The 11,049-nt window shown below is 30.9% G+C and overlaps 1 protein-coding gene across 1 annotated transcript; it reads left to right on the top strand.

Moving 5' to 3' along the window:
* The first annotated feature begins 222 nt into the window (after positions 1 to 222).
* On the top strand, positions 223 to 10,150 carry LOC141293089 (lung adenoma susceptibility protein 2-like). The gene is made up of 8 exons (XM_073825142.1): positions 223 to 556; positions 2,592 to 2,875; positions 4,601 to 5,329; positions 6,391 to 6,544; positions 6,749 to 6,815; positions 6,898 to 7,080; positions 9,704 to 9,759; positions 9,852 to 10,150. Exons 2-8 carry the CDS (start codon positions 2,614 to 2,616, stop codon positions 9,994 to 9,996), a joined length of 1,596 nt encoding a protein of 531 aa, XP_073681243.1. The 5' UTR covers positions 223 to 556; positions 2,592 to 2,613; the 3' UTR covers positions 9,997 to 10,150.
* Positions 10,151 to 11,049: the final 899 nt, after the last annotated feature.

Genomic DNA, 11,049 nt, shown 5'->3' with positions numbered 1-11,049 from the left:
CCATATTGATAGCCGTTTCGCGTTGTTTACCTTTCTATCTTACTTATTTCTAGTGGAAAATGAAACAACCGCCGCCCACTTAATGAGTCAGGAACTTTTACATTATTCCCTATATTTTTCCCGTGGATGTACATGAGAAATCCTCACTCGTTAGTTTCGACCTTTCTGTTCATTATATATACATATTTAGATATATTTGATATTCTGTAGCCAGGAGATAATACCACATTTCGTTTGTTTCCAGACCATTTCGCTGATATATTTTGAGTGGAACAGCTAATGAGCGTAGAACATTTTGAGAAGTCATGTGACCCACTACGCATGCGCAGCTCGCAAGAGCTTGTCTGAGTGGAGCAGCTAGCGAGCATAGAACATCTAGGAAAAGGTCATGTGACTCCGTGCGCATGCGCAGAGCCGCTGGCGGTTGTCTGAGTGATTTGAGTTTTCTGTTGGATGTTTATCAGACGTGTCTCTGTACGGATTTTCTTCTGATCACTTTTACTTTAGTTTACCATTACTTTCGCTTTCTGTTCGTGATCTGCAGTGGATTCATCTGGTATGTTTCTGTTTCAGTAAATTCAGCGGTGATGTAGGAAAGCGAAAGTTAAAACGCAGTCCTGATCAGTAATAACATTAAACGTATTATTGTACGTTAATAAATGTTTGTAAGTTCTATTTCCAGCAGAAATTATGAGGCAGAAACCAAAAAACCTGAAATTCCTGTCAAACACAAGAATTTAAAGGTGTTAAAGAACTCAAAAACGTCAAAACTACGTTTTACTAGTCTACTAGTCTTACTAAACTATTAAATCTAGGTTATCATTAGTTCAGATGCCAGAGACTCCAAAATACGAAAATATTGTATTATTTTTATTATTTATTTAGATTAGTGGTTAAAAAAAATATTTTTGTTATTTTTATTTAATTATTCAATCAAATTCAGTCAAAAATGTCATGCAACTTACACATCCTTTCATTGGTTGACAATTATTTTTAATAATTACCATTTTTATTATTTATTTATTTTTTATTATTACTATTTTGCTTTCGCTGATAGACAGTTATATTTAATCATTACTATTTTTTAACATTTAATAGTTTTTTATTACTATTTTTACAAAATGTCATGCAACTTATTGCTTTCATTGGTTGACAATATTATTAATTATTACTATTTTTGTTATTTAATTATTATTTTTTTATTAAAAATATCATGCAACTTTTATACATGCTTTCATTGGTTGACAATTACTTTTAATTATTACTATTTTTTATTGTTTAATTATTTTTTATTATGAATATATTTTAATAGCTAGAAATGTCATGCATTGTTTTATACAATTTTTTATTATTTAATAATTATTACTATTTTTACACAGTTAAAAATGTTGTGCAATTTCTTTCTTTCATTGCTTGACAATTATTTTTAATTATTACTCTGTTTTATTTAATTTTATTATTAATATTTTTTTAATAGTTAAATGTCATGCAACTTTTATACAAGCTTTCACTTGGTTGACAATTATATTTAATTATCACTTTTTTTATTATTACTATTTTTCATAGTTAAACATGTCATGCAACTTTTATACATGCTTTCATTGGTTGACAGTTATTTTTAATTATTACTAGTTATTATTATTTAATTACTTTTTTATTATCAGTATTTTTAAATAGCTAGAGACTATTTTTTATTTTTAATAATCAAAGTAATTTATTACTGTTTTCATCATTTAATATTTATTATTGTATATTCTATTTTTAATAGCCAGAAATGTCATGCAACTTTTATACATGCTTTCATTGGTTGACAGTTATTTTTAATTATTACTATTTTTCCTGTTTAATTATTTTTTATTCTGGATATATTTTAATAGCTAGAAATGTCATGTATTGTTTTATACATGCTTTACATTTTTTTAAAATTATTTAATATGTATTATTACTGTTTTATTACCTTTTATTATTAATTTATTTTAATAGTTAAATGTCATGCAACTTTTATACAAGCTTTTATTGGTTGACAATTATATTTAATTATTACTATTGTATTGTTTCATTATTTTTTATGAATATTTTCTAAAAGCTAGAAATGTCATGCATTGTTTGCTTTCATTGGTTTATTTATTAATTACTTTATTTATTACAATTTGTATTATTTAATATAATTATTATTTAAAAATGTGCTATTTATTGCTTTTATTGACAATAATTTTAATTATTATGTTTTATTTAATTTTATTATTTTTTTAATAGTTAAATGTCATGTAACTTTTATACATGCATTCATTGGGCGACAATTATTTTTAATTGCTACTATTTTTATTATTTATTTATTTTTATTAGTACTGTTTTTACATAGTTGAAAATGTCATGCAGCTTATACATGCTTTCATTAGTTGACAATTATTTTTAATTATTATGATTTTCATCATTTAATACTTTTTTTTTTAAAATTGTGAATATAATGTCATGCAACTTTTATACATGCTTTCATTGGTCAAAAGGTGTGAGAACACTGAATTACAGTATGCATAATTTAATAATGTGTGTTTATGACATATTAATGTAAGCATATCTGTGTTTTTTAGAGCGCTATGAGTCCAGCATGTGATGATGGCATCTGAAAACAGTCTGATGTCCCCTGAGTCCAGCATCACGTCGCTGTTGGCCACATCAGGACACCTGCAGAGCTCCTTACATCCAGAGCCCGTCTCCACCATCAAATACAGGGATAAACCCTACATCTCTGCATCAGAGGCGCTGGACGCCTACATCTCTGACTTCCAGAGGAGTCTGCGAGACTCTGACACAACAACAGGGAAACTTGAGCTGCCCAAAGAACTTTCAAAACCTCATCCCAGAAACAGAGACGGTAAATCAGAGAGATTTAAATGCAAGTGAATTTGTGTTTTAGGAAATATTCGAGGTTACATCCAACATGAACTCTGGAATATTAGTTTAAATCAGCACTAGTTTGGTATCTCTGAGATAATATTGTAATTATTTTTAGATTTTTATAAATAATATGTAAATATTATTTTGTTTGCACAAAAACCTAAGTAAAAAACTAAATGAAAATAAGAAATCTCACTTTGGCAAACAGCTGAAATAAAATAAGAAATATATACTGTATATATTTTCAGTTAACTTTTATTTTATTTCAAGTAATGAAAAAAATATATTTTTTAGTTTTAGCTATAATAACCCCGTGTTTACCATAATTAATATACAATTTATTATTTATTTACACTGTAGTGTTATTATTATTATTGTAGTTTTTTATTATTTAAGTAATTTTGTTGTGTTTTTGTAATTTGTGTCTTTTTAGTTTTTTTGCAATCATAGTACTTTCACTTATATAATAGACCTTAAAATAAAATTAGAAACGCTGACTTTTTTTAACCAACAAAAATTGCATAAGTTTAAGATTTAATAACCCTAAGCAACACAGTGTTTAACATAATTAATATTCAATGTATAATTTATTTACACTGTATCATTATTATTTTAGATTAATATTTTTTAATTGTTTATATTTTCCACTTTCATTTTATTTTAAAGTTTTACTCATTTTGTTGTGTTTTTGTAATTTGTGTCCTTTTAGTTTTTTTTAGTTTTAGTAATCATAGTACTTTAACTTATATAATAGTACTTACAATTTTTTTTATTTATATTTTTCAGTTAACTTTTATTTTAAAGTAATGATTTTTTTTCTAGTTTTTCCTATAATAGCCCTATGCAACACAGTGTTGAGCATATTTAATATACAATTTATTATTTATTTACACTATATTATTGTTATTGTTTAATATTTGTGACCCTGGACCACAAAACCAGTCTTAAGTCGTTGAGGTATATTTGTAGCAATAGCCAAAAATACATAGTATGGGTCAAAATTATTGATTTTTCTTTTATGTCAAAAATCATTAGGAAATTAAGTAAAGATCATGTTCCATGAAGATTTTTTGTAAAATTCCTACTGTAAACCTATCAAAATGTAATTTTTGATTAGTAATATGCATTGTTAAGAACTTAATTTGGACAACTTTAAAGGTGATTTTCTCAGTATTTTGATTTTTTTGCACCCTCAGATTCCAGATTTTCAAATAGATGTATCTCGGCCAAATATTGTCCTATCCTAACAAACTATACATCAATAGAAAGCTTATTTATTGAGCTTTCATATGATGTATATATCTCAGTTTTGTAAAATTTAACCTTATGACTGGTTTTGTGGTCCAGGGTCACATTTGTAATTATTTATTTTATGTATTTTCCACTTTCATTTTATTCATTTTAATAATTGTGTTGTGTTTTTGTAATGTGTGTTTTTTTTATTTTTTATTTATTTATTTTTTTTTAGTAACTGACTAAAATTACATAAGTTGAAGTTATTCAATAGCACACTGTATTTAAGTTAATAAAAACTAGATGATACATAACAAATAATATATATAAATGGTAATTTTTGAAAAATATTTTAAGCACTTTAATTATGTTTTTATATTAGTTTGAAGAGCAATACTGAGTATACTGAGCCTGTTCTCTTGATTTCATGCATAACGTCCTGTGTTTTCATGTGCTTTGATGTGTGCAGTACTGAAGACGAGTTTGACGGATGGAGAGCTGAATTTCTTAAACATTCCCGTCCGGAACAGAGACTCGGATCGCCTCAGTATGACCACCGACGACCTCCTGGCTCTCCCAAATGACGGCTCTCTCCCCGTGACCCGTACCTCGGCCCTCCTCTCCCGCTCTATGTGCTTTCCGTTGGGACCGAGCTTCAGCTCTAGCTCCCGGTCGCTCTCCCGGCCCGTTGCGGCTCAGAAACGCTCCACGCGGCGTCCCGTCCTAACATCCCTCCCTGTGGACAATTTACTGATGGCCGGTTTGCGATCACACCGTCAGGCTCCTCCTCCCAACATCCTGCCAGCCAATCGGACTCTTCCACCGGACACGCCCAGATCCGGTTTTCTCCCGCGCTGGATGACCAGCCAGAAATCCGAAATGGATTTTTCCGGGATGACCAGCGTTCCTGAGCTGAAGTATCCGGTGTGGCTGAGACAGTGTGAAGAATCTTCAAACGGTCAGCAGAGCGATCATCCTCTTCCTCCCAGAGTTCCTTCATGGGTTGGAGAACTGGAAGAGTCCAGTGGAGAGCGGCAGTCGGACACTAAAGGTCAGCGAGATGTCAAAGGTCACGCAGGAGATCCGGATACATCCCTGTTCATCAGTCAGTGCAGTCTGAGAGAGCTGCGTTTGCAGTTTGAACAGAAACTCCAGACAGCGAAGACGGGACAGATTCAGGAAGGACAACATTTTAAAGGTTTGCTGGTTTAAACACTAACATTACATTTTCAAAGGAGTATTTAATCTAAAAACAGAAATTATGTTAAACTATTATGTATTATATACTCACATTCATGTGGTGTTATTTTAGTATTTAGTAATATACTATTATGGTATAATTGGTATAATTTATAAATATTTTTCTATTTAATAATTAAACGTTTTTATTAGTTTTAACAGTTTTCCTTCAGTTTTTTATTTTTTTGACAGTTTTTGTTTTAGTATTAGTAATTTATTTCTTCAGCTTAAACCAAATAAAATAAATCGGCAACAGACTGAAATAGGTTTTTAATGTTTTACTTTGAGTATTTTATTAATATTTATTATTATTTTTATTATGAACTATTTATTATTATAATGAATTTATTAAAAAATATTACTTTTTTTTATGTTTTTCTTTTTGTCCAATAATTTTATTTTGCTTTAATAAAATATTAATTTCCTTTTTTAAATTTATTTTAATTTCAGTAGTGTATTAATGGTTTTTATTGGTTTTAATAGTTGTTACAATTGTTTATTAATGTTTAGGGTAAGTATTTTTTTGTTCAGTTTCAGTGAAATTAAGTTTTTGAAACTGAGTTATAAAATGAAATGAAAATTAAAAATTGGCAACAGACTGAAATATTATATGTTTTACTTTTAGTACTTTATTAATATTTTCTATTTAATATTATAATTAATATACTTAACCTATTTTGTATTAATATTTTGAGTTAGATTTTATTTTTATATTTTTCTTTTTGTTTAATCATTTTGTTTTTGGCTGTATTGGTTTTAATAAATATTAGTTTTCTTTTTGTAATTTTGTAAATATATACATATTTTTTCTGTTTAATATGATTTAGATATTTAAATTTATTTGGAATATTTCCATTTTCAATGCATTTCAAAGTTAGTTAAAGTTTTAGCTTTCTGGTTTTTATCAGTTTTAATAGTTTTACTATTTTTATTTTAGTTTTAGTAATTTCAGATCAGTTTCAGTAATAGTATTATAAGTTTGTATGAGTTATTTTTAAAATCCTCATTCTCTCTGTTCAGATGATAAGATTGGTTCTCTGATCTCAAGAGCTGAGCAGATGTTAAACTCGCCTTCTTTTGGTGTCTGTGAGCCGGTGAAGGAGCACAACAGATCCGGAGATACAGAGGACGCTCTGGACGCAGACCGATCCTGGGACAATCCACCTGTGACATTGTGAGCGATGGGAAAACACTGATATTTTCACACTGAATCTCATGACTTCTATTATTTATTGGCAAAAATGTGTCCTTGCTTCTAAAAGCAATGCAAAGGTCATGGGATTGATTCACAGGGAATGCATGAATGAATGCAGTGTAAATTGCTTTAAATAAAAGCATCTTGTAAATGTAAACCTAAAATGTGTCCTACCATCTTTAGTAAATCTCCAGTGCCAGTGGGTGGCGCAGATGAGCCTCCAGCGCTTGAAGAACTTCAGAGGAGCAAGGTACAGTATGTGACAGTCATTATGATGTCTTCTGTTGATTTATACTCAACGCTCTTCAGTGTAAATCTGTGTCTGTCTCCAGTCTGCAGCGTCCTGTTCATCGGGGTACAGCAGCAGGAAGCATCCCGGTCCGGTGGAGGCGCTCAAACACATGCTGTTCCGCTTGCAGTCTGTCGAACAAAAGATCAGCCAATCAAATGCTTCCAGTGACGTCAGAACCACTGCAGCTTCGGCTGCACAGCTGGAGAGAGACACACCGGAGCAGGTGAATGGAAAACCTGCGTTGCTCCCGTTATAATTGACAAAGCTGTCAGTTTCATTGATTATGCTCATCTAGTTCAGTGTTGGGGAGCAGCTAGATCCAGCAAAATGAGTCAAAGTGAGCCAAATTTCAAAATTGAAATGTTGGTATCAATGGAAATAGGTGACTATAAGCTATAAATTGTTACCTTGAATGGTTTTAAAGATATACCCATTTGAATTATGGTCATCTGCTCTATTTTTCCAATTGAAAACCTGTTTTTTTGCCAATTTTTTTTGTTGTTGTTGTTGATATCTATTAAAATCCATTTCATTTAAAGGGATAAACTATTTACAGTGCGCACCCTTAGTAAATATGAGCAAAGGTGACTGTGAAAATAAATCTGCATCGTTTATCCTTTAGATCTTTCATTCGAAAAATTCGAAAAAAATTCTAACCTTTCATTGCAGTAAAAAGATGGAAAATGGGGGGGAAATCTCATCATGAAATATTTATGAAATAAATGTTTTTCTCTAGTTGATGTTGGCCACAATTATTGGCACCCCTAAAAATTTGTCTATGTAAAATATCTCTGAAGTATATTCCTATTAATATTACTTTTTTTTTTTAGCACACCAGGGTGGCTTGGAGTATAAAATTGTCCAGGCATGACTTTCTGTTTCACAGGATTATAAATATGAGGAACACAAAAGCCACATTTCCTTAATCATCCATCACAAGGAGTAAAACCAAAGAATGTAGTTCTGATGTGCAGAACAAGTTTGTTGAGCTTCACAAAATACAAAGTGGCTGTAAGAAAAGAGCTAAAGCATTGAAAATCCCCATTCACACCATCAGGGCAATAATTAAGTTCCAATCAACTAAAGAGGTTACCAATCTGCCTAGAAGAGGATGTGTGTCTATATCATCCTAATGCGCGATAAGGAGGAGACTTTGAGTGGCCAAAAACTCTCCAAAATTCAATTACCTTTATTTATTTTCTGGTGGGAACAAAAAATAATCGTGAAATGTAAATTCGGGAATTGCAAGAGTCGTAATTCTGCAGTTATGCATTTAAATTCTGAGTTTACATTTTTTCAAGTTTTTGTTAAAAAATTCAGAATTTATTTAAAATTCAGAATTGCAAGATGCAACCTTTGAATAGCGAAAATTCTGAGTTCAAAGTTCTGACTTTTCCCACAGAACTGCAAGTAGAAAAAGTTAGATTTGCACAGCAAAGAGTGTCACAATCACCTTATTTTAGTTTTAATTACGTGGCAAAAACCAGATTCCTCAGAGGACAGCAGAAAATCTACATGAAGTCAAAACACAAAATGAGATGTTTTGCAGAATGTTCACACTACTCTTTTCTACACCATTAAATACAAGTATTTCCATACTAGTTGCAATATATTTCTCTGAATTTAACTTGAGGATTTTCCTGCACTATTCCTCACTAGTGTTGGGGAAAGTTACTTTTAAAAGCAAGGCATTACAATATTGAGTTACTCCCTAAAAGTAACTAATTACGTTACTTAGTTACCTTTTATGCAAAGTAATGCGTTCTGTTACTTTTGCGTTACTTTTTAACTCTGGGCAGGGCTTGCTTGTTTTGTTTTTAATATAAAAAGTTGTATTTTTGACAAATGTAAAAGCCTTTTCACAGCAAAAGCCTCAGGCTTAGAGAAAAGTAAATTGACGTCTGTACAGTAGACCGCAGAAGAACAAATGTCAACTCTTCAGCAATAAAAAAAGGAAAACAAATGTTAGATTATTAGTCATTTTTGTTTATTAGTATGGATGAATTGGATCATCGAAGCTTGGCAGCAAAGACATCGGTTAATAAAATGGGATTAAATACATAAAGGATATTTGTATTATTTAACATATTTAATTATTGCAGGTTTTTATTCATTTTGAGGAATACTGTATCTATTTTTTAGTGAGTGAGATGAATTAATGCATGTTCACATTTATTCTAGAACTAAAGTAACATCTTACTCACAACTGTGACCCTGGACCACAAAACCAGTCTTAAGTCGCTGGGGTATATTTGTAGCAATAGCCAAAAATACATGGGATGGGTCAAAATTATTGATTTTTCTTTTATGTCAAAAATCATTAGGAAAATAAGTAAAGATCATGTTACATTAAGATTTTTTGTAAAATTCCTACTGTAAACCTATCAAAATGTAATTTTTGATTAGTAATATGCATTGTTAAGAACTTAATTTGGACAACTTTAAAGGTGATTTTCTCAGCATTTTGATTTTTTTGCACCCTCAGATTCCTGATTTTCAAATAGACGTATCTCGGCCAAATATTGTCCTATCCTAACAAACCATACATCAATAGAAAGCTTATTTATTGAGCTCAGTTTTGTAAAATTTAACCTTATGACTGGTTTTGTGGTGCAGGGTCACAATTTCTCTCAACATGGGGACAGGAGAGCTTTTAATCAATAAATGGAGGGAAAAGTAACTGGCGTTACTGATTTGAAAAAGTAGCTTGGATATTTTCTTGTCAATTAAAAAGTAATGCATTACTTTACTAGTTACTTGAAAAAATATATATATTATTACGTAACTTGTGTTACTTGTTCCTCACAATTTTATTTTGTTTTATGATTGCATTTTTTGTTTTTAAGGTTCCTCTGGAAGAAACCGAAGAAACTGACCTTGTAAATGGGGAGTCATTAGAGAGGTCAGGATGGTCTTGTGACTTCAGTGAAGCAGCGTTGATAACATATCATGAACTCAAGCTGGTGTTCAGTGTTGTTGTGTCTGTTTTCTCAGAACTCTTCATCACCTGGACAGACTGAAAACACTTGTGGACGACTTTAACCTGAGGAAGGCGAGAACAGAGCATGATGGGACACAATGTACAGACAGTCCTGTAGCTGATATCACAGACTGGGCCAAAATCAATAAACACTTGTGAAACAAATCACAAAATGTTTCAATGATCAAATTAGCTTAAAATGCTGATTTCTGCTTTACAGTATCTATGATCTTTAAGACCTCAGAAAAGATAAAAAAAAAACGTAAATAAACTGTTGATTAAAGCTGTTTCAAAGAGCACATGCTTTTACCAGCATTTGATCTAATCATTCAGTGTGTTTACATGCAGGTCAGTTAGTTTTGCATCGTTGACCTGATCACTGACTGGAACGATGTGTTTTTATTTTACTCCATGCAAATTATTTAGAAGTAGTACACTCTTTAAAAAAATGTTTGCTTGTTTCAACCCAACTTTTGGGGTTAAAAATGTAATGTAAAAATTTAACCCAACAGCTGGTTTAGTCCATACTTGTCCTAAAGTTGGTTAAAACAAGCCCGCATTTTTTTCCTCAAAAGAAAAAACCCATACGGGTTTGGACCCACATGAGGGAGATTAAAATGAATGATTGATCATTTTTAGCAAATCATTTTTATACTTGTTTAAGTAAACTCCTGCCATTTATTTGAAAGTTTCTCTTTTATTCTTGGTTGCAACATTTCACTCATTAAAGGGGAGACACTGCAGGCAAAAACAGTTTTTTTATGCACCTGTCAAATTTGAGATTTTGGGCTTTTTGGTTTTTCATAAAGTGTTTTTTCAGTCTAGTGGAAAGAAAGCATACAAAAAAACACGTAAGTGTTTCTTTTATAGCACTTTATCTATCAGTGCCAATAGATTTCAATTACAATACGTATTTTTAAAGGCCTACACTGAGCCATAAATCTCCACTTCAGCAGCTCTTACACCACACTTTACATTTTTATTCTCGTCTTTATCCTGAAGGATTTTACAGAGGGATTTGTTCATATATAACTTGCTTGATTTTATACATTTTATTTCCCCAAAAATTGTAAAAAAAAAAATAGTGTTTTCTGTCTGTTATTTTTTTCTGAATTATGTCGTGACGAAATGAGATACCCAAAATCCCCTCTGTAAAAACTTTTGACTCTAATGTGTCAAAAAAATTAAACAAGAATTTTGAAATTGGCTTCA

Source organism: Garra rufa, chromosome 19 (genome assembly GCF_049309525.1).
Source record: "Garra rufa chromosome 19, GarRuf1.0, whole genome shotgun sequence".
In the NCBI taxonomy this organism is placed as follows: Eukaryota; Metazoa; Chordata; class Actinopteri; order Cypriniformes; family Cyprinidae; genus Garra; species Garra rufa.
This window is presented reverse-complemented; position numbering and strand designations above follow the sequence as displayed.